The sequence below is a fragment of the Bos grunniens genome, chromosome 4 (assembly GCF_055505025.1).
Source record: "Bos grunniens cultivar Pamir isolate PY7600 chromosome 4, Bosgru_T2T1.0, whole genome shotgun sequence".
Taxonomy (NCBI): domain Eukaryota; kingdom Metazoa; phylum Chordata; class Mammalia; order Artiodactyla; family Bovidae; genus Bos; species Bos grunniens.
In genome coordinates this window covers 110,694,922-110,722,041 of record NC_141168.1, presented here as the reverse complement: position 1 = coordinate 110,722,041, position 27,120 = coordinate 110,694,922, and the positions used below count along the sequence as shown (strand labels likewise).

The following is a 27,120-nucleotide window of genomic DNA, read 5'->3' as shown; positions in this document are numbered from 1 at the left end:
TCCCTGGATCGGGAAGATCCCTTGGAGGAGCAACTGGTAACCCACTCCATTATTCTTACCCAGAGAATCCCATAGACAGAGGAACCTGGTTTATAGTCCATGGTGGTTTATAGTCCATGGGGTCACAAAGAGTCAGGCACGACTGAGAGACTAACACACACATGTCCTAGCTGTTGTAAGTAGTGCTGCAGTGAACAATGGTGTGCATACATCTTTCTGAATTAATGGTTTTATCCAGTTGTATACCCAGATGTGGGATTGCCAGGTCATATGGTAGTTCTGTTTTTAGTTTTTAAAGGAATTTCCAGACTATTCTCCATAGTGGCTCTGTCAGTTTACATTCGCACCAGCAGTGTAAGAGGGTTCCCTGTTTTCCACACCCTCTGCATTTGTTTAATTTTTAGATTGCACATATAATTGAAAACATACAGTATTTATCTTTCTCTAACTTCACTAAGCATAATATCCCCCAATTCTATTAACATTGTTGCAAATGACAAGATTTCTTTTTTCTTTTTGATAAATATTCCATTATATATTTATTACGTCGTCTTTATCCATTGATTTGTTGATGGACACTTTTGGTTGCTTCTATATCTTGGCTGTTATAAATAATGCTGCTGTGAAATTGCAGTGCATATATCTTTTTAAATTAATGTTTCCATTTTCTTTGGATATATACCCAAATCTCAAATTGTTGGATCATATGGTAGTCTGTACTTAATCTTTTGAGGAACCTTCATTCTGTTTTCCATAGTGGATGTACCAATTTAAATTTCCACCAACATTTCCCTTTCTTCCATCCTCACCAGCATTTATTATTTGGTATCTTTTGGATGATAACCATGCCAACATGTGTGAGATGATATCGCGCTGTAAGTTTGACTTGCATTTCCCTGATGGTTAGTCATGTTAAGCATCTTTTTATGTGCCTATTGATCATCTGTATGTCTTCTTTGAAAGATGTCTATTCAGGTCTTCTGCCCATGTTTTAATTGTTTTTCCAGTATTGAGTTTTATTAGCTATTTATATATCTTGGACATTAGTCTCATACCACACATATCATTTGGAAATATATTCTCTTTTTCAGTGGGAACTCTTGGGTTTATTGATGGTTTCCCTTGCTGTGCAAAAGCCTGTACATTTAATTAGGTCCCATTTGTTTATTTTTTCTTTAGTTTCTTTTGCCCGAAAAAACAGATTCAAAAAAACATGGTTAAGATTTATGTCAGAGTATATTGTGTATTTTCTTCTAGGTTATATTTTCAGGCCTTTAATCCATTTTGAGTTATCCTCTATATGGTGCAATAAAATATTCTAATTTCATTCTTTTATCTATTCAGTTTTCCTGACACTACTTATTTGACTAGATTGTTTTTTCCCCATTATATATTCTTGCTTTCTTTCAGTTCAGTTCAGTTCAGTCGCTCAGTCGTGTCCGACTCTTTGCAACCCCATGAATCACAGCACGCCAGGCCTCCCTGTCCACCACCAACTCCCGGAGTTCACTCAGACTCACGTCCATCGAGTTGCTGATGCCATCCAGCCATCTCATCCTCTGTCGTCCCTTCTCCTCCTGCCCCCAACCCCTCCCAGCATCAGAGTTTTTTCCAATGAGTCAACTCTTCGCATGAGGTGGCCAAAGTACTGGAGTTTCAGCTTTAGCATCATTCCTTCCAAAGAAATCCCAGGGCTGATCTCCTTCAGAATGGACTGGTTGGATCTCCTTGTAGTCCAAGGGACTCTCAAGAGTCTTCTCCAACACCACAGCTCAAAAGCATCAATTCTTCAGCGCTCAGCCTTCTTCACAGTCCAACTCTCACATCCATACATGACCACTGGAAAAACCATAGCCTTGACTAGATGGACCTTTGTTGGCAAAGTAATGTGTCTGCTCTTGAATATGCTATCTAGGTTGGTCATAACTTTCCTTCCAAGGAGTAAGCGTCTTTTAATTTCATGGCTGCAATCACCTGCAGTGATTTTGGAGCCCCCAAAAATAAAGTCTGACACTGTTTCCACTGTTTCCCCATCTATTTCCCATGAAGTGATGGGACCGGATGCCATGATCTTCGTTTTCTGAATGTTGAGTTTTAAGCCAACTTTTTCAGTGTACTCTTTCACCTTCATCAAGAGGCTTTTTAGTTCCTCTTCACTTTCTGCCATAAGGGTGGTGTCATCTGCATATCTGAGGTTACTGATATTTCTCCCGGCAATCTTGATTCCAGCTTGTGCTTCTTCCAGTCCAGCGTTTCTCATGATGTACTCTGCATAGAAGTTAAATAAGCAGGGTGACAATATACGGCCTTGTTGTACTCCTTTTCCTATTTGGAACCAGTCTGTTGGTCCATGTCCAGTTCTAACTGTTGCTTCCTAACCTGCATACAAATTTCTCAAGAGGCAGGTCAGGTGGTCTGGTATTTCCATCTCTTTCAGAATTTTCCACAGTTTATTGTGATCCAGACAGTCAAAGGCTTTGGCATAGTCAATAAAGCAGAAATAGATGTGTTTTTGGAACTCTCTTGCTTTTTCCGTGATCTAGCGGATGTTGGCAATTTGGTCTCTGGTTCCTCTGCCTTTTCTAAAACCAGCTTGAACATCAGGAAGTTCACGGTTCACGTATTGCTGAAGCCTGGCTTGGAGAATTTTGAGCATTACTTTACTAGCACGTGAGATGCGTGCAATTGTGCGGTAGTTTGAGCATTCTTTGGCATTGCCTTGCTTTCTTTATCATCGGTTAATTAACAATAAGTGCATGAGTTTCTCTCTGGGCTCAGTAGAGAGAAACTGATTTTTATGCTGGACTTCCCTGGTGGCTCAGACGGTAAAGCGTCTGCCTACAGTGCAGGAGCCCCGGGTTGAATCCCTGGGTTGGGAAGATCTCCTGGAGAAGGAAATGGCAACCCACTCCAGTATTCTTGCTTGGAAAATCCCATGGATGGTTAAATAAGGCAGTGGTCAATGTGATTAGACTGATTAGTTTTCTGTGGTTTTTAGTCTGTCTGCCCTCTGAGAAGGATAAGAGGCTTATGGAAGTTTCCTGATGGGAGAGACTGACTGAGGGGGAAACTGGGTCTTGTTCTGATGGGCAAGTCCATCCAATTTCCTGTTGATGGGTGGAGTTGTGTTCCCTCCCTGCTGTTTATCTGGGACCAAACTATGGTGGAGGTAATGAAGACAGTGGTGACCTCCTTCAAAAGATCCCATGCATGCACTGCCACACCCAGTGCCCCCATCCCTGCAGCAGGCTACCACCGACCCATGCCTCCACTGGAGACTCCTGGACACTCAACAGGCAAGTCTGGGTCAGTCTCCCATGGAGTCACCGCTCCCCTCTCCTGGGTCCTGGCTCACACAAGGTTCCACCTGTGCCCTCCAGGAGCCTACTTCCTGGTCCTGTGGAAGCTCTGGCAGCTCTATGGTGGGGTCAGTGGTGACCTCCGCCAAGAGGGTTTATTGCATACCCAAGTCTGCCCACCCAGAGCAGCAGTCCAGCGCTAACCTGTACCTCCACAGGAGATGCTCAAACACAGTTCTGTCCCAGACTCTGTGGGGTCCCTGGGTCCCGGTGCACACAAGGCCTGCCCAAGGCCTCTGAGCATCTCTGGCGGGAATGGGGTCCAACCCTAAATGCAAATTCACCCCTCCTACCATCTTGCTGGGACTTCTCCTTTGCCCCTGGACATAGGGTATCTCCTCACTGCTGCTCCAGTGAAGTGCAGCTGGCGCTCCTGACATTGAACCAGGGTATCTCCTCACGGCCATGCATGCAGGGCCACCCAAGACGGACAGGTCATGGTGCGGAGTTCTGACAAAATGTGGTCCACGGGAGAAGGGAATGGCAAACCAGTATGAAAAGGCAGAAGGGACACTGAAAGATGAACACCCCAGGTTGGTAGGTGCCCAATATGCTACTGGAGATCAGTGGAGAAATAACTCCAGAAAGAATGAAGAGATGGAGCCAAAGCAAATACACCCAGTTGTGGATGTGACTGGTGATAGACAAAAGGTCCAATGCTGAAAGAGCCGTATTGCATAGGAATGTGGAATGTCAGGTCCAGAAATCATGGCAAATTGGAAGTAGTCAAACAGGAGATGGCAAGAGTGAACATTGACATTTTAGGAATCAGCGAACTAAAATGGATTGGAATGGGTGAATTTAGCTCAGATGACCATTATATCTACTATTGTGGGCAAGAATCCCTTGGAAGAAATGGAGTAGCCACCATAGTCAACAAAGGAGTCCAAAACACAGTACTTGGATGCAATCTCAAAAACGACAGGGTGAAATCTGTTTGTTTCCAAGGCAAGCCATTCAACATCACGGTGATCCAAGTCTGTGCCCCAACCAGTAATGCTAAAGAAGCTAAAGTTGAACAGTTCTATGAAGACCTACAAGACCTTCTAGAACTAATACCCCCAAAAGATGTCCTTTTCATTATAGAGGACTAGAATGCAAAAGTAGGAAATCAAGAAACACCTGGAATAACAGGCAAATTTAGAGTTTTGCCAAGAGAACTGTTTGTTTGGTCATAGCAAACACCCTCTTCCAACAACATAAGAGAAGACTCTACATATGGACATCACCAGATGGTCAACACTGAAATCAGATTGATTATATTCTTTGCAGCCAAAGATGGGGAAGCTCTATACAGTCAGCAAAAAAAGCCTGGGAGCTGACTGTGGCTCAGATCATGAACTCCTTCCTGCCAAATTCAGAGTTAAATTGAAGAAAGTACAGAAAACCACTAGACCATAACGGTATGACCTAAATTAAATCCCTTACGATTATACAGTGGAAGTGAGAAATAGATTTAAGGGACTAGATCTGATAGAGTGCCTGATGAACTATGGATAGAGGTTCATAACCTTATACAGGAGATAGGGATCAAGACCATTTTCAAGAAAAAGAAATGCAAAAAGGCAAAATGGCTGTCTGAGGAGGCCTTACAAATAGCTGTGAAAAGAAGAGAAGCAAAAAGCAAAGGAGAAAAGGAAAGATACAAACATCTGAATGCAGAGTTCCAAAGAATAGCAGGGAGACATAAGAAACTCTTCCTCAGCGATCAATGCAAAGAAATAGAGAAAAACAATAGAATGGGAAAGACTAGAGATCTCTTCAAGAAAAATAGAGTTACCAGGGAACTTTTCATGGAAAGATGGGCTCAATAAAGGACAGAAATGTTATGGACCTAACAGAAGCAGAAGATATTAAGAAGAGGTGGCAAGAATACACAGAAGAAGTATACGAAAAAGATCTTCATGACCCAGATAATCATGATGGTGTGATCACTCACCTAGAGCTAGACATCCTGGAATGTGAAGTCAAGTGGTGCTTATTAAGCATCACTACGAACATAGCTAGTGGAGGTGATGGAATTCCAGTTGAGCTATTCCAAATCCTGAAAGATGATGCTGTGAAAGTGCTGCACTCAATGTGCCAGCAAATTTGGAAAACTTAGCAGTGGCCACAGGACTGGAAAAGGTCAGTTTTCATTCCAACCCAAAGAAAGGCAATGCCAAAGAATGCTCCAACTACCGCACAATTGCACTCATCTCACACGCTAGTAAAGTAATGCTCAAAATTCTCCAAGCCAGGCTTCAGCAATACGTGAACCGTGAACTTCCAGATGTTCAAGCTGGTTTTAGAAAAGGCAGAGGAACCAGAGACCAAATTGCCAACATCTGCTGGATTATCGAAAAAGCAAGAGAGTTCGTGAAAAACATCTACATCTGCTTTATTGACTATGCCAAAGCCTTTGACTGTGTGGATCACAATAAACTGTGGAAAATTCTGAAAGAGATGGGAATACCAGACCACCTGACCTGCCTCTTGAGAAACCTGTATGCAGGTCAGGAAGCAACAGTTAGAACTGGACATGGAACAACAGACTGGTTCCAAATAGGAAAAGGAGTACATCAAGGCTATATATTGTCACCCTGCTTATTTAACTTATATTCAGAGTACATCATGAGAAACACTGGGCTGGATGAAGTACAAGCTGGAAACAGGATCACCGGGAGAAGTATCAATAACCCCAGGTATGAAGACGACACCACCCTTATGGCAGAAAGTGAAGAATAACTAAAGAGCCTCTTGATGAAAGTGAAAGAGGAGAGTGAAAAAGTTGGCTTAAAGCTCAATATTCAGAAATCTAAGATCATGGCATACTGTCTCATCACTTCATGGGAAATAGATGGGGAAACAGAGGAAACAATGACAGACTTTATATTTGGGGGCTCCAAAATCACTGCAGATGGTGACTCCAGCCATGAAATTAAAAGATGCTTACTCCTTGGAAGGAAAGTTATGACCAACCTAGACGGCATATTAAAAACCAGAGACATTACTTTGCCAACAAAGGTCCATCTAGTCAAAGCTATGACTTCAGTAGTCATGTATGGATGTCAGAGTTGGACTATAAAGAAAGCTGAGTGCTGAAGAATTGATGCTTTTGAACTGTGCTGTTGGAGAAGATTCTCGAGAGTTGCTTGGACTGCAAGGAATTCCAACCAGTTCATCCTAAAGGAAATCAGTCCTGAATATTCATTGGAAGGACTGACGCTGAAGCTGAAACTCCAGTACTTTGGCCACCTGATGCAAAGAACTGACTCATTTGAAGAGACCCTAATGCTGGGAAAGATTGAAGGCAGGAGGAGACAACAGAGGATGAGATGGTTTGATGGCATCAACGACTCAATGGACATGAGTTTGAGTAAACTCTGTGAGTTGGTGATGGACAGGGAGGCCTGGCGTGCTGCAGTCCATTGGGTCACAAGGAGTCAGACAGGACTGATCTGAACTGAGCCTTAGCTTTTTTTTTTTTAAATTCTGTAGCATTTAGTATATTCTGAAGTTAAGGGAGTGTGATACCTCCAGGTTTGTTCTTTTTTCTCAAGATTACTTTGACTATTTGGGGCCTTTTGTGATTCTGTTCCAGAAAATTTTAGGATTTTTTGTTCTAGTTTTGTGACATTTGTCAAGAGTTGTTTTGATAAGTATTGCTTTAGGTTTATGGACCTTTAAACAATGTTAATCTTTCCAGTCTATGAATATGAATGCCTTTCCATTTATTTGTATCATCTTCCATTTCGTTTATCAATGTCTTATAGTTTTCAGACTGTAGGTTTTTCCTTTCTTGGTGTGTTTATTTCTAGGTATTTCATTCTTTTTGATGCAGTGGTCACTGGGATTGTTTTTTTACTTTTGCCATCACTGGGATTGTTTTTTTACTTTTACCATTTAATATGAATTAGCTGTGGGTTTGTTATAAATGAACTTTGTTATTTTGAGATATGTTCCCTCCATGCCAACTTTGTTGAGGGTTTTTCTCATGAAGGGAAGTTGAATTTTGTCAGGTGGTCTGTCTGTACCTGTTGAGATGATCATGTGACTTTTATTTTTTGTTTCGTTAACATGATTCATTCCATTGGTTGATTTTTAGATGTTGAACCATCTTTCCATCCCCGGAATGAATCCCACTTGACCATGATTTATGGTCCTTTTTGTATATTGTTGAATTTGGTTTGCTAATATTTTGTTTAGGATTTTTACCTCTATATTTATCAAGGATATTGAAATAATTTTCGTTTTCATAGTGTCTTTGTCTGGTTTTGATATCTGTAGTGGTGGACTTTAGAATGAACTTGGGAGTGTGACCTCCTCCTCAGTTTTTCCGAATAATTTGAGAAGGCTAGGTAGGTATTAACTCTTCTTTATATGTTTGGTAGACTTCACCTGGGAAGCTGTCTGGTTCTGGACTTTTCTTTGTTGGGAGGTTTTTGATTACTGATTCAGTTTTAATACTGCTGCTACTGCTAAGTTGCTTCAGTTGTGTCCAACTCTTTGTGACCCCATAGACGGCAGCCCACCAGGCTCCCCCGTCCCTGGGATTCTCCAGGCAAGAACATTGGAGTGGGTTGCCATTTCCTTCTCCAGTGCATGAAAGTGAAAAGTGAAAGTGAAGTCACTTAGTCATGTCTGACTCTTAGGGACCCCGTAGACTGCAGCCCACCAGGCTCCTCCGTCCATGGGATTTTCCAGGCAAGAGTGCTGGAGTGGGGTGCCATTGCCTTCTCCGTTTTAATACTAGTATCAGTCTATTCAAATTATCTGTTTCTTCCTGATTCATTTTTGCAAGATTGTATGTTTCCGGGAATTTATCCATTTCTTCCAGGTTGCTGAATTTGTTGGCATTTACCTCTTCGTAGTATTCTCTTATGATTGTGTATGTTTGTGTGATACTGATTGTAATTTCTCCTCTTTCACCTATTATTTTGTTATTGGGGTCCTCTGTCTTTTCTTAACGAGCCTGTGTAAAGGCTTAATAATTCTATCTTTGAAAAAAAGAACTCGTTTCGTTGTTCTTTTCCTTTCTCTGTAGAGGGGTTCTCTAGTTTTTTTTTTTTTTTTTTTTGTCTCTGATCTTTACTGTTTCCTTCCTTCCGCTGACTTTCAGTTTTGTTTGTTCTTTTTCTAATTCTTTTACGTGATAGTTTAGCTTGTTTATTTGAGATTTTTCTTGTTTTCTGAGGTGTATAGTCTCTATTTGTTTTTGTTTTTCCCATTTTTCTTCCTGTATTTGATTCCTGGTTTTATACTGTTGAGATCAGAAAAGATGCTTGATATGATTTCTGTCCTTTTAAATTCATTGGGACTTGCCTGATGACCTATTCTGGATGGCATTCCATGTGAACTTGAATATATATCTTGCTGATTTTGGATGGAATATTTTGTAACTGTTAAGTACAACTGGTCTAGTTTGTTATGTAATGCCATTGTGTCCCAGTTGGTTTTCTGTTTGGATCATGTGTCCATTGATGGTAAGTGGAGTGTTAAAATCCTACTGTTACTATATTCTTGTCAAGTTCTCCCTATTATGTCCATTGTTAGTAGATCTATTTTAAATACTTTTTGTTAATGCCAAGAAGAATAGAGGAAGAATTCCCAGTACAGCTGGCATAATTCTTCCCTTCAGAGTTAATAGGGTAATACGTATTTCCTTAGTCTTTTTCTATAAATATATATTTTTTAAGTGGTGATGATAGTATATATAACATTTATGGTAAAGGCTTTTTTCCACAGAATATAAAATTATAAAAATGATTTTAATTAATGTATCCCAGCATTCTGTTGAATGAATTTACCATAATTTACTTAATTGGAAGCTAAACTGAGAAACATTTGTTCATAGTTTCTTGGAAATTGAAAATTTAAAAGCAGTTGAGCTACTTGTGTGTTTGAGTGTTAGAATAATTTTCTTTTGTATATTTTAGATTCAAGTGGACATATATTCTCCTCTTAAATTGAAAGTTAAAATAATACTCTATTTGACTAGTTTATGATAAGAGATATTGAAAAGATTTTTTTTTAAGACTTAAAACTCATTGTGATTTTATTTTGAAGTGTAATTCATTTATTGCATTATAGGTATTTCTAGTGATTTTTCTTTTTTGAGGAGATTGTAAGTTCTGTTATTTCTTGAGTTATGAACACTTAGTTTATGAATTTTCATGCATTGAAATAACTTTCTTTAGATACGCTCTAGAAATAAAATGAAGCAGTTTCTAAAATTAGGTTTTAAGTTCCATACAAGGAACTGAAAATGAAATTTTGGAAAAGGGATCCATTTTATATTTGGGAAATAGAAAAACAATGATGTTTTTATTTATCTCACTTTTATCTGGAGGATGATCAGCAAGCAAGATCCAAGCTTTGTTACCCCCTGGGTTTCCCTCTCACTTGAATATATAAGTAGGGTGTTGACATCAGAGATTATCAATCACTCATCCTTTTCCCTGTTGGTGATCTTCAGATAGCTTATTGTGAATAAAAGACAGGAGAAGAAAACTGGCAGCTTCCCTTCTTTTGTTTTCTCCACTTCTCTTCGTATGGTTCTATAGTAGATGATGCTAATAACTTTCCAATGCTGAGAGATCAGATGTTTATCTGTAAATGTTACAAAATTTAAAACTCCAAAAATTGGAATTTGATTCCATTTTTAACATGCATACACAGTTTCAGAAGTTAGGAAGACCAGACAGTACCATACTTTCAACTTACACTCAACATAGTAAATAAAAACTATGATAGTAACAATTAAAAGAATCATTTATGTGTAGCATAATTCTAATACTAGTAACGTATATTTAGAATATACTGTTTAAAGTCATAGATTTTAGGTACTCACATACTTTCAGTGTTACTTTTTCTTCTAATTTTTAAAATTTTCCCTAGAGCTTTCTAACATTGTAAATTATAAGAATCATTATGAAGTTTTAAGCTCATTTTTAATAGGAAAACCTTGAGAGAACATTAGTTTGCATAAAAAGAATTGATTTCCTCTTAGTCTTGAATTTCCTGTGGGCAGAACACCCTAATTAAAATCAGGATCTTGATAGTGGGGAATAAACCTTTTTAACAATATTAAATAATATATTTGTCAATTTTGTAGAAGTATGAAATACTTATAAGTATACTTATAAGTATGTGTAAGTAATTTGGCCACCTGATATGAAGAACTGACTCACTGGAAAAGACCCTGATGCTGGGAAAGATTGAAGGTGGGAGGAGAAGGGGACGACTGAGGATGAGATGGTTGGAAGGCATCACCAACTCCATGGACATGAGTTTGAGTAAAGTCCGGGAGCTGGTGATAGACAGGGAAGCCCGGCGTGCTGCAGTCCAGGGGGTCGCAAAGAGTCAGACAACGACTGAGCAACTGAACTGAACTAATGAAAATTTTGGTTTAAAATGAACTAATTTTAACCTAACATTTTTCAAGTGAGGTAAAATATCCCTACATTATGGAAACTATATCACACAGGCACACCAGCAGTGAATGTGGATTGATTGTTCTGTGAGTTCCCTATAAATTTTAGAAATCTCATCTAATGTTATTTAGATTCCTTAATTTAGTTGTCATAAAAGGCTAACATAAATTTATCCTGTGTCCTTGGCATATATTTCCTTGTCTTTTCTGTTTGTTTCTTTTTAATGCATGTGTATTGGTTTACTTAAGTAATTTTAGTTTCCAGCACTATTCAGAAATGAGTTATAAGTACATAATGATAAAATATTATTTGGAAGTTTTCTCACAACTTAGATTTGGACAGTCATTTACAACCTATCTGTTGGTTAAATTTCTAACTCTTTCAACTGTCCTAAAGTTCTGAACCAATAAGTAATTATGAAGTGGCTTCTGGGAAAAGCGCACACACACGCACACACACCCAAGGGAAAGTACACAGACTTATGAAATGCCTTCTTTGTTAGTCACTGTGCTAAATACTTTACTTTCAGTTTTATTTTTCACAGTAACTCGTGTTCATTGTATTGTCAAGGAAGCAAATGCCCAGAGATTAACATAAAGATTAAGATTCTGGTCTTTTTTTTTTTTTTTAAGAATCTCTTGTTTAGGGCTTTATAGTTTCACAGCAAAATTAAAAGGAAGACACTGAGGTTTCCCACATACCCCTAACCCCATGCATGCATGGTCCCCTCCATTATCAGCAGTACTCACCAGAATGGCCGACTTGTTAAGCTGGTGAACCCTACGTTAACACGACAGAATCACTCAAAATCCAGCGTACCTTTGGATTCAGTCTTAAGTGTTTAACATTCTGTAGATTTGGATACATGTACTAATAATATAGACATGTATAAATAATATATTAATTATTATAATAATATGCATGTATTATTTATATTGTTAATATAATGATATTCCATCATTAGAATATCATACAGCATACTTTCAATACCTTAAAAATTCACTGCTGCTACTGCTGCTGCTAAGTCACTTCAGTCATGTCCGACTCTGTGCGACCCCATAGACGGCAGCCCACCAGGGTCCCCCGTCCCTGGGATTCTCCAGGCAAGAACACTGGAGTAGGTTACCATTTCCTTCTCCAATGCAGGAAAGTGAAAAGTGAAAGTGAAGTCACTCAGTCGTGTCTGACTCTTAGCAGTTCAGCCTTCCCTTGCCCCCAGCCCTGGTGATCACTCATCTTTTTAAAACTGGATAGTTTTATCTTTTTCCAGAATGTCATGTAGTTGGAATCTTGTGATCGGTAGCCTTTTGGCTTCTCTTTATTACTAATGTACAATTAAGGTTCCTCATGTGTTTTCATAATTTGATAGCTCATTTCTTTATAGTGCTGAATTCTATACCATTGTCTGCATGTACCACAGTTAATTTATTCATTTACTTACTTAAGGGCATCTTATTTGCTCCCAAGTTTTTGGTAGTTATGAATAGAGCTGCCGTAGACATCCAAGTGGGCTCCCCTGGTTGCTCAACAGTAACGAATCTGCCTGTGAGTGCAGGAGACACGGGTTCCATTCCTGGGTCAGGAAAATCTCCTGGAGAAGGAAATAGCAGCCCAGTCTAGTATTGTTGCCTGGAAAATCACATGGACAGAGGAGCCTGGCAGGCTACAGTCCATGGGGTTGCAAAGAGTTGGATATGCATGAGTGATTAAACAACTACAGAAAATAGCCATTTGCAGGTTTTTGTGTGGCTGTGGGTTTTCAACACCTTTGAGTAGGTATCATGATTACTGGATTATGTGCCCCCTGGTGGATGAGATTGGTCCAGGGACTGGCGCCTGAGCCCTCTGGTTATCAAGGCTCTGTCAAGGGATGTGTGGAGAGGCAGTTGTGGGCTCAGGAGGACGTCAGGCCACCTGTCAGCTGTTGGGTAGGGCTGTGCTCCCACCATGTTGGTTTTTTAGCCTGAGGCATCCCACCACTGGCGCCTACAGGCGAGACAAGGTTCCAGTGCCAAAATGGTGACCTCCAGAAGAGCCCCCACCTAGGGCCTCTGGCACTGCGTCCTTGTCCCCAAATGAGCGTCAGCCGACCCCCGCTTCCTCAGGAGACCTTTCAAAGACCTCCCAGGGTCCTGTGGAGTCACTTCTTCACCTTAGATCCTAGAGCGCATGAGTCCTTGCATGAGTCCTTCCCGGAGGGGGGAGCGTGATATGGGGTTCAGAACTTTCTCTTCTGTAGGAGAACTTCATGATATAATTATTTTGCAGTTTGCAAGTTGTGATTTGATTATATTATGAATTTGCCCCCCTACCATCTCATTGTGGCTTTTTCTTTGTCTTTGGAACTACAGTATCTTTTTTGGTAGGTTCTAGATGAGGTGAGCTCAAGTCTTTTCTATTCCACCATCTTGTTTTCATCTCATAATTATTGCTTCTTAATATTTGTTTACAAATTTCTAACCTTTTGTAAATGGTGTGTTATATTTATCTTTTTTTAATTGAATATACAGTTGATTTAAGTTTAGGCATCCTCAGTTTGAGGCATAAGTAATTGTTTTTCTCAGTTGCATCAACTTTAAGACTTTTATTTCTTCACAGCACACTAAAATGCTTCCAACTTAACATTTTTGCCTATGTTCAGGAAATAAAGACAATATGGTATTCAAAAATTATGAAAGCAAACACTGCTAAATAACCAGATATGCCAAAGTTGCTAAAATTGAGCTCTTCACTGACATTATCTTAACATTAGAGCCCAAAATATTCATTTTGAGCACTACATATTTTCAGTGGTTGTAAAGTCAAATGTATGAAAGCTGAATACCGTCTAAGAAAAATTGTAGCTACTTGAAAATTTTTAGAATTTAGAATCTAGAACTTAGAATCCTCTGATCATTGCAGAGAATTATGTTTTAATAGGAAATAGAATAACTCTAAGAGTGATGCTGTGCAGTGGTTGTATCCCGTGTTTGAACAGCTTTCCACCATGGACCTCATGCTAGCTGTTTTCAGTGTTCATCTGCCAGTTTGGCAAAAAGAGGCACTCAGTTGCTGCCCTTTGCAGCTGTTTTCATTTCTTTACTAACTGCAGCATCCTTTTTCATACAGTGAAAGCTGTATAGATATAAATGGTATCCAGCAGCAGCCAGAATTTGCTGGATTATCTCTTTCCTTGGTTGCTCAGAAACCTCAGGCAGCCAAACTGCCGCAGCGAGTTTTCCAGAGTTGTCAGCATAATACTTTCATGTTTGTCTGGACATTTTATTTCTGGAATACATCTTACAGGGAAGTTGCTGTCTTAGTTAAGAGGTTTTTCTCAGCTCAGATCATTTTGATAGTACTCTCTAATACCCACAAGTTTTGCTGTAGACTGCAGATAGATGTTCATGAACGTCTTGCAGGAAGCCACCAAGATTAAAGCCACACTTGACTTCAATTTAATATGCAGTTAGGCAAGCTAATTCCCAAATCACTTAACTATATTGCATTTGTAGCAACATTTTGGAGTAAGACCTCCTCAGTTCAGTTCAGTTGCTCAGTCGTGTCCGACTCTGCGATCCCATGAACCACAGCACGCCAGGCCTCCCTATCCATCACCAGCTCCCAGAGTCCACCCAAACCCATGTCCATGTGGTTGGTGATGCCATCCAACCATCTCATCCTCTGTCATCCCCTTCTCCTCCTGCCTTCAGTCTTTCCCAGCATCAGGGTCTTTTCCAAAAGACCTCTTGCTCCCTGCCTTATATGTGTGTATTTGTGTGTTTCCATGTACCTCCAGTGTGAGATTCTGTCTCCTGCTCTGGCTTTGTTCTAAATTTTGTATACCTTTCACTTAGTATTTATAAGTGCAGTTACACTGGAGAGACCTTTGTTAATACTGGCAGTGACCTAGAAAATAAGTGAAAGAGGAGTTAACTTTGATACAGAAGACTGTTGAAAAAAATACGTAGTTTTTATCTTGTCAAAGGTCAGACCCCTAATAAATGATGAAGTTTAGACTACCAGGTACATATCAGTTCTGATATAAAACTTAGAGTAGGTGACATTTTTCTTAAGGTTTCACTGTCTTTTGAAAAAAATTCGAGTATTGAGTTCTTTAAAGGCAGCAACTCTTAACCAATGGCTTGCAGATAGGAGAAGGAGATAAAATTTAGTGAGTACCTACTATGCACTGTATTACATACTTAACCTAGGTAATCTTGACAATTCCACAGGGTAGGTGGCCTTACACCTTTTTTACATAAGAAAAAATTAAGGTACAGAGAGGTTAAATGATTTGTGTTATTAGTACTAACAAGTAGATGTGGAATTCCAAACCTGCTATTTTCCTTCCACCACATCACGGGTTGTCTGGCAACCTACAGCTCATGGACCACATCTTGGATCTTACTTTTGTAAATTAAATTTATAGAACACAACCGCAGCTATTCTACGATTAGATACTGTCTGTGGCTTTCAAGCTGTAACAGCCGAGTTGAGTACTTAAGACAGATCATATGACTCAGGGAGCCATATGACTCACAAGTAGATACTTGACTATCTGGTCTTTATGGGAAAAGTTTGCTGATACCTGCACTAAACCTTGCTTTGTTTAGAGGTACTGTAAACTGTACATTCTGTAGTATAAATTTCAGTCTTACTGAAGCATTAGACTTGGACAAGAGCAATAAGATAATGATGAAGGCAAGCAACAACCCATGAATGTTCAAAAGCTTTCCTATTTGGAAAGATAGGCTGGTATGATTTAAATATAGTCTTTTCTACTTCTGTGATTCAGTGCATGTCTCCCAGTTTCCTCATTGATAGGTTAATAAACTGCCTCAAAAACTCAAGTGCACTTAAATTAATAAACTACTCCCAGAAATCCTTTATAGAAGATGAAGTTGTTTAAAAATAAATATCTATCTCCTAATATGTTACCTTTTACTACAAAAGTAAACTATTTTTAAAGTCATTATTATAGGCTGAAGGTTGGCTTCAACAAAGTAATTGGCTCCTACTCTTAATTTAACTGGTACTAAAGATAACCTTTAGAAATACAGTGTTGAACTGGAAGAGTCTATTGAGGAATCTTACACTCCCTTGTAAGGTTACTTATTGTAGCAGCTGGTTCTATGCACCTCCACCCCCCTAACATATGACCCTTGAGCTTAACCCTCTTACTGTAATTTTTAAAATTTGAGCCATAGTATAATTCATTGTAAACAAAAATCCCTGAGTGCAAACATTAAGTAATACAAGTGGAGGTATAGTTTAAATGTCACATATACTATTGAAGTGTTACCTTATATCCACAAAAAATAAAGAATAAGAAAGACATATTTCTTTCTTATTAAAAGCAAAAATTATAGAACGTGAAAGGGAAGTCGCTCAGTCATGTCCGACTCTTTGCGACCCTGTGGACTGTAGCCCACCAGGCTCCTCCGTCCATGGGATTCTCCAAGCAAGAATATTGGAGTGGGTTGCCATTTCCTTCTCCAGGGGATCTTCCCAACCCAGGGATCGAACCCGGGTCTTCCGCATTGGAGGCAGACGCTTTAACCTCTGAGCCACCAAATGAAGAAGAAAAAAAAATTATAGAGCCCTTCACAATTAAAAGATAATCAGGAAATTAGGGAAAGACATATTTCTTACTCTTTGAGTGATTTTCACTTTCACTTTCGTCCATTCTTTACCGGTTAAAGGACACATTTCTTAGTCTGGCCACAACCTATTTTCAGTTTTATCTTCTATTAGCAGTACTCACCATTTGAATAAACCTTTTGTTTCATACCTTCCTTTGCATAGGCTGTTTCCTTTATGACTGGTTTTGATAATGGCTGAAGACTAGATTCAGAAACATTTATTGGAATGGAACAAAATTAGCATTTATTAAGCATACTAGCCAAGGTCTGTGGTAGGTACTTAAATAAGTAACTCTCATAATCCTGACTATTTTCCTTAAGAAATGGTTATTTCCTTTTACTGTATAGATGTAACCTGAGGCATTAGAAGGGTAGTTACAATTACATAGCTAGTTTGAGATTTCATACTCCAAATTAAATGATTGTTTTCTTGTCTTTCCCCTACCCACCTCACATTGCTTCAGTAGTAAATACCTGTGATCTTTATTATAACCTCTTTCCAAATACAGTAGTCATAAACAGTTCATGTTTTCAGCCTTGTTTTGAATTATTTACAGTAGAAGAAAATAAATGTAATGGTATTATGGTAGAATAATCACTATTTCATTATTCTGAGTGTAATTAGTTGTAGTTAGTTTTATTCATTTGCTGTGAGTTGTATAGCCCTCTGTATTTACATGTGAAAAATCTTTTCTTTGAAGTCCTTCTAAGTACTGAACAATTTCATTTTACTTTATTGTAATTTAACATTTTTTGGAGTTCTTATATGAACAAAATTTCCTGTATTTTTCATTATCCTAGAAATTGGCTGAATCAGATTTATATGTAATTTATACAAGAATTTAAGTGTATTCAACCATAAATTTTAATCAAACTCATTTCCTGCCTCTGTGAAGGAGAAAATTGAAAAGACCATGTATATACGTAACTTTATAGTATAAAGTACAGCCTGTGAAACCGTCACTTTCTGTATGGGAAAATATTGCAGTTTAAGAAGTTAGTTTGGGCAATATTAAACATTAGAGATTTTTTTTTGGCTATTAAGATAAATTTGGTAAAACATAATTCTTTCCCTTACATATGCTTCATAGATTTTATTAATATTCCTAATTGTGGTATTTTTTCCTTAGGATACTGCTTCATAATTACTGGTTTTACAATCTAATATTTTTTTCCTCCATTAGAATGTGAAACATGTTGCAGAAGCATTTAAGAAGTGGCTGAAGGGTGAAGGAAAAAGTGCCATTGCCTATCAGAAAAAAGCAAAACAAAACATGGGAAGTTCAACCACCAAATTCCGTAAAGCACTCATCAATGGTGATGAAAACCTGGCCTGCCAAATATACGAAAGCAACCCTCAGCTAAAAGAATCCCTTGATCCAAATACATCTTATGGGGAGCCCTACCAGCACAATACTCCGTTACACTATGCTGCTAGACATGGAATGAATAGAATATTAGGGTAAGTATTACTGGAAACCAATTAGTAACAGATTAGAGAAAGGGGAAAAAAACCGCTCTGGTCTTTGAGAATACATGCCTTATGTGGTATTATAGTGAACTAAACTTTGTAAAACTGAATATGCCTAAATTATTAAGTATGATTTTTTTATTATGTGTTTCATTTCTGAGGTTAGTTCACATATTCTTTTTACTGTAAATACATTTTGATCCTCAGTATGTTTCATAGTATGAATTCTTTATAACAGTGTAGTGTTTTAATTTACAATGTTTCAGTTCTAGAAAAGTACTTGTCATCTATCAAAAAATTGCAGGGAATGGTGTCCAAGGCAATTTAAGTTGAAAAACTGATGTGTTTCCCTTACCTAGTCTTGATAAGATTTGAGTTTCCTTCTTTTAAAAGGTTCAGTTACCAGAAAAGACTTTTCTAAAAGTAAAACATTTTCTTGGAACTGAAAATATCAATACTAAGAAACTTAAAAAAAAAATCTCTTTAGGAAGAAAGCATTAGTGATAGCAGTATGTGAATTCTTCTTAATTACATGGGAATTAAATTTGCTATTTGCTAACTTATAAGATGAAAGAAGCAAAGGATAGAAAAGTAGTTCCAAAATAAATGTAGTGTTTTTAGTAGTAGATTGTGCAGCTGTGGAAGTGGTGGTAGAAGAGAAAGAAACAATTCTTTGCTTATGCAGTGAAATATAATTCTTAAATCGGCGTTCTGAGTACTTTAGAACTTGACAAAAAGCTTTTCAATCCTTTTTCTATTTCTTTTTATACAAATTTGTTGTTCAAATTAAGCTGCTGTTTCTGGTATCCCTGAATCATGCCAGGGGTGTTCTGTCTGCCACATTCATAATGCTGTTTCCCGGGAGTATCTCTCCTCTCAGCCTTCTCTTTCTTACCTAAATTTTAGCCTTCCTTCAATGTCCTGGGCTTCTCGGGTGACTCAGTGGTAAAGAATCTGCCTGCTAATGTAGGAGATGCGGGTTAAGTCCCTGGGTCGGGAAGATCTCTTGGAGAAGGAAATGGCAACCCACTCCAGTATTCTTGCCTGGAGAATTCCATGGACAAAGAAGTCTGGCAGGCTAAAGTGACTTAACAGCAGGGTCCTAGGCATTCTTTATCTGTCTTATTCCTGTCACAGCCTGTAAGGAACTTCAGTCCGCAAGGAACTTCAGTCTTCTTTTGAACTTCTGTGGTTCTTTTTTGTTTATTACTTGTGTGGTATACACTACCCATTGGTTTTGTAAATTTGTAAACCTACTCTTTGCCTACCTAAATTACAGCTTTTTAAAAGGACTTTCTTTGTACTTCTAGCGTCTAGCGTAGTATCTTACACAAAGTAAATAGAACCTTTCTAAGTCATTGCACAGATACTGTCTTTAGGATCAGGATTCGTAAATGAGAAAAATTCCATGCATAACTTAGTTTATTCAGGCCTATGATTATCAAGTAGGTGTTTTTGTAACCTCTTAAAAATAAAATAGGTATTTCTTGATTTAAAAAGAGATTTCTATTACCTCTCCATTTTTCAGTTATCTCTTATTTTCATTTCTCTAAAAATACCCACTTAGAAGCCACTGCCACCTAATCTTGTTTGAAATTTTACATTTTTTCTTTCAAAAATGGATGTTCCCTATGTTAATTACACTGACATATTGTACTAATAAAATAATGGCAAACGTGTTGAGGGCTTAACTGTTTTCTAGGCACTACTAACTGCTCTACGTGCCTTGTCTCATTTAATTCTCATTCTAGGGCTATAAGGTCGTTTATCATCCGCATTTCAGAAGTGAGAAAACTGAAGCTCAGAAAGATTAAACAACTTCTCAGAACTCTGCAGCTTGTAAATGGCAAAGCTAACTGCCCATTTAGGCAGATGACTGTAGTCTTTAGGCTTTCAACACTATGATAGCATCTTATCTCTATAGTCAGATAAGCCTGTATGTCAGGAATGCCTAAAACACTTACTGTGCTAAGTCGTTTCAGTTGTGTCCAACTCTGTGTGACCCCGTGGACTGTAGCCCACCAGGCTCCTCTGTCCATGGGATTCTTCAGGCAAAAATACTGGAGTGGGTTGCCGTGCCCTTCTCCAGGGGATCTTCCTGACTCAGGGATTGAACCCACATCTCTTTCATCTCCTGCATTGGCGGGTGGGTTCTTTACCACTAGCACCCCCTGGAATCCTAAAACACTTATTAGCAAGACAAATTAGTTACTCTGGATTTCAGTTTCCTTGTCTCTAAAATATTAAGCTTGTATAATTAAATGAATGTGTTATGTTTCATGATACCTAGTGTATAGTTTCGGAGAAGGCAGTGGCACCCCACTCCAGTACTCTTGCCTGGAAAATCCCATGGACGGAGGAGCCTGGTAGGCTGCAGTCCATGGGGTCGCTAGGAGTCGGACACGACTGAGTGACTTCACTTTCACTTTCCACTTCCATGCATTGGAGAAGGAAATGGCAACCCACTCCAGTGTTCTTGCCTGGAGAATCCCAGGGACGGGGGAGCCTGGTGGGCTGCCGTCTATGGGGTCACACAGAGTCAGACACGACTGAAGTGACTTAGCATAGCATAGCATAGTGTATAGTATTATTTCTCAAATTTGTAACCCTAAATATCTTCAGATTATCCTTGACTTACTCATCTCCTTTACCTAACCTGTTACTAATGCAGAGTTCACTCCGTCTTATCTGATGGGTTCATGTCTTTCCATTCCTGTTGCCTAAAAGTTTGTTTACTCTTATCAACCTCTTCTTCCAGTACTGAAAGTACTTGACTCCTAAATGTTCCTTTTGCAAGTCTTTTCCTCTTCAAGTCTCGTGTTCAGGTTAATCTTGCTAAAAGTTTATCCTTCTCAACGTTCTGTCATAAGAAAACTATGGCGGTACACTATTGTTTGCCTCATTTTACTTGGCTTCTGAAGCCTTATTTTTTCTCTGCCCTCATTCTGCCGAGTCAGCCTAATCTCTCATTATTCTCCAACATGATCATATCAGTCAGACTGGTTGCCTTCCCTCTTGCTTTTCCCACTTTTAAAAATGCCATCCCCTTAGCTTTATTGTTAATCCCTGATTCTGAAATGTCTTGTTTCTTCTCTAATTCCCTGTCCTTTAAGTCCTTACTTGATTTCTGCCTTTTTATGAATTCATTACCAACTGTTCTGACCTGCAGTATTGTTCTCAGAAATTCCTATAACTTAGATTTTAAATCATCCAGTTGTTATTAAATTCATCTCTTTGATTGGATTGTAAATATTACAAATACACTGCTGAACAGTAATGCTCTAAGGAGATTAACTCTTGATTAGTCTGTTCAGTCTTTGTTTTTGATTTGAACATTTTCAGTAAGATTATGAAACTGTTGCTTTAGGTTCTGAATATTGAACACTAACAATAACATTTAATATCAGATCTTCTTATGTGATTAATTAAAACTTTCTTAGAATACCACAGTAAAATGTTTTTGAATGTTATTACTAAGGTAATATGTCTATTTTAACATAAAAGAACTCAAGTAGGAAAATACTTTTTAATCATTTATAGTATAATTTAAAATATACTTTATAAAATTGGAAAACTTTATTTAAGAGATGTATCTAATCCATTGAGTCTTTTTTTTTTAGTTTTATTCAAGTGTAGTTGATTTGCAATGCTGTATAAATTTCTGTACAATAAAGTGATTCAGTCATACATATATTCTTTTTCATATGTTTTCCATTATAGTTTGTCACAGGATGTTGAATGTAGTTCCCTGTTCTATACAGTGGGACTCGTTGTTTATCCTTTCTGTATATACCAGTTTGCATCTGTTAATCTCAGACACTCACTCCTGCCCTCCCCCACCCCCTTCCCCTTGGTAACCACCAGTCTGTTCTCTGTGCCCTTGATTTCGTTTCTGTTTCATATTTAGGTTTATTTGCATCACATTTTAGATCCAGTAATATCATATGAGGTTTGACTTTGTCTTTCTGACTTGCTTCACTTATTATGGTGGTCTCTGTGTCCGTCCATGTTGCTCCAGGAGCTTTGTTTCATTCTTTTTTATGGCTGACTAGTAAATATTTCACTGTATATATGCACCACATATTTTCTAGCTGTTCGTCTGTCAGCGGACATTTAGGTTGTTTTCCTGTCTAATCCAATGAGTCTTAAAGTGCATTCTGAGGACTTGTAGAGGTAAAGTAGATCAAAACTATTTTTAGTATTTAAATCAATACTAATTTTGAGATGTTATTTGCCTTTTTCACTGTGTTGACATTTGTGATGATAGTGCAGAAAATGGAGGATAAAACTGCCAACGCTTTTGGGTGAATCAAGGCAGTGGCACCGAACCTTAAGTAATTACTGTATTCCTCACTGCCGGCCACTTGCTGTTTTAAAAAAAAAAAGCCAATTTTACTTAAAATTTCCTCGATGAAGCAGTAGAATTACTAATGTTAATTAATCTCCGTCCTTGAGTACACATCTTTTTATTAGTCTATAAATGAGAAGAATGCACAAAGTCCTTCTGCTCTTGTCTGCTGATAGCTTTGAGGAATAACACTTGTACTGTGGTTTGAGGTGTGAGTTGAAATGTTGATGCTTATTTTTTCATGAAAACATTTTAAACTAATAACAACAGTAAAAGATGATTGAGCTTGCCAGTGAGTATTGGAATTTTGAAAACTTATATTTACTGCCTTAAGCTTGACAGCTTCCCAGTACTTAGGGACTTACTAAATAAGATTGGCAGTGATATAAATTAACATGAGTTTTTAAAATACTCTATAATGAAATGTGACAGAATCTAGAAGATCTGTATAACTTAGTGAATTAGTATTTTTCAAGGTAAGTATATGATTTTTTGCAGTTATGCATGGGTAAAAGATTTGTTCAAAATATAAGGTAAACCAGTAGATTTTTAAACATTGCAAAAGTTCATTGATAAGATTTTAGATTTTACACTGCAGGTAATCTAAGAAATGACCACTTGTTGAGTTTTTGGTATCAAATATGAATAGTCACACTTATCTAAAAAGGCTATTTTAAAACATTTCTCTCTTTTCTAATTATATAAGGCTGGATTTTCTTCATATGCATCAACCCAAACGAAACATATCATAACTGATTTAATACTATGAGAATCTGTTTTCTGTTAGCCAAGTGTTAAAAAAGATTTGTAAACATGTGAAACAATGCCTTTGTGTTCACTTAATTTTTAAAAAAATACAGTTATTTTTGATTTTAGGATATTAGGAATGTCAAATATATAATGAGTTTATTTTTAATGGATAAATTTATTTTAATTTTTAATATGATGAATATCTCTCACATAAACAAAGGCTCTTAGAGATCTTTTTTAAAAATTTTTATTGGAGTATAGTTGATTTACAATGTTGTGTTAGTTTCCGCTTTACAGCAGAGTGAATCAGTTATTCATATACATGTATCCAGTCTTTTTTACATTCTTTTCCTATAAAAGTCATTATAGAGTCTTCAGTAGAGTTCTCTGTGTTATAAAATCAGTCATTATTATAGTTATCTATTTTACATATAGTAGTGTGTAAAATACTACACACTAAAATACTTTATCAGTCAGTTCAGTTCAGTTCAGTAGCTTAGTTTGCGACCCCATGAAGTGCAGCACGCCAGGCCTCCCTGTCCATCACCAACTCCCAGAGTTCACCCAGACTCACGTCCATCGAGTCAGTGATGCCATCCAGCCATCTCATCCTCTGTGGTCCCCTTCTCCTCCTGCCCCCAACCCCCCCAGCATCAGAGTCTTTTCCAGTGAGTCAACTCTTCGCATGAGGTGGCCAAAGTACTGGAGTTTCAGCTTTAGCATCATTCCTTCCAAAGAAATCCCAAGGCTAATAATCTTTAGGATGGACTGGTTGGATCTCCTTGCAGTCCAGGGGACTCTCAAGAGTCTTCTCCAACACCACAGTTCAAAAGCATCAATTCTTCGGCACTCAGCTTTCTTCACAGTCCAACTCTCACATCCATACATGACCACTGGAAAAACCATAGCCTTGACTAGATGGACCTTTGTTGGCAAAGTAATGTCTCTGCTTTTGAATATGCTATCTAGGTTGGTCATAACTTTTCTTCCAAGGAGCAAGCGTCTTTTAATTTCATGGCTGCAGTCACCATCTGCAGGGATTTTGGAGCCCCCCCAAAATACAGTCTAACACTGTTTCCCCATCTGTTTCCCCTGAAGTGATGGGACCAGATGCCATGATCTTCGTTTTCTGACTCTTGAGATTTACGCCAACTTTTTCACTCTCCACTTTCACTTTCATCAAGAGGCTTTTTAGTTCTTCTCCACTTTCTGCCATAAGGGTGGTGTCGTCTGCATATCTGAGCTTATTGATATTTCTCCCAGCAGTCTTGATTCCAGCTTGTGCTTCTTCCAGCCCAGCATTTCTCCTGATGTACTCTGCATTTAAGTTAAATAAGCAGGGTGACAATATACAGCCTTGATGTACTCCTTTTCCTATTTGGAACCAGTCTGTTTTTCCATGTTCAGTTCTAACTGTTGCTTCCTGACCTGCATACAGATTTCTCAAGAGGCAGGTCAGGCGGTCTGGTATTCCCATCTCTTTCAGAATTTTCCACAGTTTGTGGTGATCCACACAGTCAAAGGCTTTGGCATAGTCAATAAAGCAGAAATAGATGTTTTTCTGGAACTCTCTTGCTTTTTCCATGATCCAGCGGATGTTGGCAATTTGATCTCTGGTTCCTCTGCCTTTTTTAAAACCAGCTTGAACATCTGGAAGTTCACAGTTCACGTATTGCTGAAGCCTGGCTACGTAGTAGTGTGTAAAATAATACGGAGACGGCAATGGCAACCCACTCCAGTACTCTTGCCTGGAAAATCCCATGGATGGAGGAGCCTGGTTGGCTGCAGTCCATGGGGGGTAGCGAAGAGTGGGACACGACTGAGTGACTTCACTTTCATTTTTCACTTTCATGCATTGGAGAAGGAAATGGCAACCCACTCCAGTGTTCTTGCCTGGAGAGTCCCAGGGATGGGGGATCCTGGTGGGCTGCCATCTATGGGGTCGCACAGAGTCGGACACAACTGAAGCGACTTAGCAACAGCAGCAGCAGCAGTGTGTATATATCAATCCCAGTTTCTCAACACGAATCTTCAGTAATTTTTAAATTTGTAAAAGTTATAACAGTCTACTACCAGAAAGTTTAAAAATTGCTGATTTGATCAATATTATTGGTTTCTCTAAGAAGGGATGTATTTGTCTCCAGCTTCTGCTTATCATTCTGTTGATGAGTGTTTAAAGACCTAAAGAAAAGGTGACTATATATTCTCTTTAAAATTACTGTTTTTATGATTTGGCCATATACTTTATACTTATAGTTTTACTCTGTATTTTCAATTTCAGTCTTAAGTGTTTGTTTTTTCTTTTTTCTTAATTGTTTGGAGGTCAGTGATTGATAATTTTGTTATTAAAGCCTTTAACATCCTGTCCTAGAATCAGAAATTACTTTATTGCTCTCGTTTCCTAAGATTAGACAACTCTAATTTCTTTAATCTGTGTATCTTTTTTCAAAATTTATTGAGGGCAGAGAAAATCACAAATCATATTATTATTTTAATTGTTTGGTCAATTTTGTAATTAAATAACTCTTAACATTCTGTCACTTAACACTTAAAAAGCACGAGAGTTCCAGAAAAACATCTATTTCTGCTTTATTGACTATGCCAAAGCCTTTGACTGTGTGGATCACCACAAACTGTGGAAAATTCTGAAAGAGATGGGAATACCAGACCACCTGACCTGCCTCTTGGGAAATCTGTATGCAGGTCAGGAAGCAACAGTTAGAACTGAACATGGAACAACAGACTGGTTCCAAATAGGGAAAGGAGTACATCAAGGCTGTATACTGTCACCCTGCTTATTTAACTTATCTGCAGAGTCCATCATGAGAAACCCTGGGCTGGAGGAAGCACAAGCTGGAATCAAGATTGCCGGGAGAAATATCAATAACCTCAGGTATACAGATGACACCACCCTTATGCCAGAGAGTGAAGAAGAACTAAAGAGCCTCTTGGTAAAAGTGAAAGAGGAGAGTGAAAAAGGTGGTTTAAAGCTCAGCATTCAGAAAACTAAGATCATGGCATCCGGTCCCATCACTTCATGGCAAATAAATGGGGAAATAGTGGAAACAGTGGCTGACTTTATTTTTGGGGGCTCCAAAATCACTGCAGATGGTGACTGCAGCCATGAAATTAAAAGACACTTACTCCTTGGAAGAAAAGTTATGACCAACCTGCTGCTTCTGCTGCTGCTAAGTCGCTTCAGTCTGTCCAACTCTGTGAGACGCTGTACACGGCAGTCCACCAGGCTCTGCCATCCCTGGGCTTCTCCAGGCAGAACACTGGATTGGGTTGCCATCTCCCTCTCCAGTGCATCAAAGTGAAAAGTGAAAGTGAAGTCGCTCAGTGTGTTCGACACTCAGCGACCCCATGGACCGCAGCCTACCAGGCTCCTCCATCCATGGTATTTTCCAGGCAAGAGTACTGGAGTGGGTTGCCATTGCCTTCTCCATGACCAACCTAGACAGCATATTAAAAAGCAGAAACATTACTTTGCCAACAAAGGTCTGTCTAGTCAAGGCTATGGTTTTTGTAGTGGTCATGTATGAATGTGAGAGTTGGACTATAAAGAAAGCTGAGTGCTGAAGAATTGATGCTTTTGAACTGTGGCGTTGGAGAAGACTCTTGAGAGTCCCTTGGACTGCAAGGAGATCCAACCAGTTCATCCTAAAGGAAATCAGTTCTGAATATTCATTGGAAGGACTGATGCTAAAGCTGAAACTCCAATACTTTGGCCTCCTGATGAAGAACTGACTCATTGGAAGATTAAAGATTGAAGGCGGAAGGAGAAAGAGACGACAGAGGATGATGTGGTTGGATGGCATCACTGACTCAATGGACGTGAGTTTAAGTAAACTCCGGGAGTTGGTGATGGATAGGGAGGCCTGGGGTGCTGCAGTCACGGGGTCACAAAGAGTCGGACACGACTGCGCAACTGAACTGAACTAACACTGTGTCATGAATTCAATAGAATAAGGATAAATAGCACACATCAGCATTAAGTGAAATACCAACTCTGTTTTAACTGTTTATGTTTTAGATAGCTTCAAATGTTTCACTGTGTTTAACTTTTCTAAACTGGTAACAAGTTGATGGCCATTATTTTCTCATGCTGCCTCATGTAATCTGGCATACCTGCCTGCTAGCTTCGGTATAG

At 38.5% G+C, this 27,120-nt stretch overlaps 1 protein-coding gene across 7 annotated transcripts in view; it reads left to right on the top strand.

Moving 5' to 3' along the window:
• Window positions 1–27,120, top strand: part of ANKIB1 (ankyrin repeat and IBR domain containing 1) — a 157,503-nt gene that overhangs the window by 38,452 nt on the left and 91,931 nt on the right. For 5 of the 7 annotated variants that reach the window (XM_086397938.1, XM_086397937.1, XM_086397936.1 and 2 more), the window contains exon 2: window positions 17,583–17,860. Coding sequence is in view for 5 of the 7 variants with exons in the window: in XM_086397936.1 (XP_086254062.1) it covers window positions 17,673–17,860 (188 nt within the window). In the remaining 2 variants the exon portion in view is untranslated. Of the gene's footprint in view, window positions 1–16,561; window positions 16,671–17,582; window positions 17,861–27,120 lie in introns of all 7 variants that reach the window. The other 2 variants (XM_086397934.1, XM_086397932.1) reach the window with 2 other exon arrangements.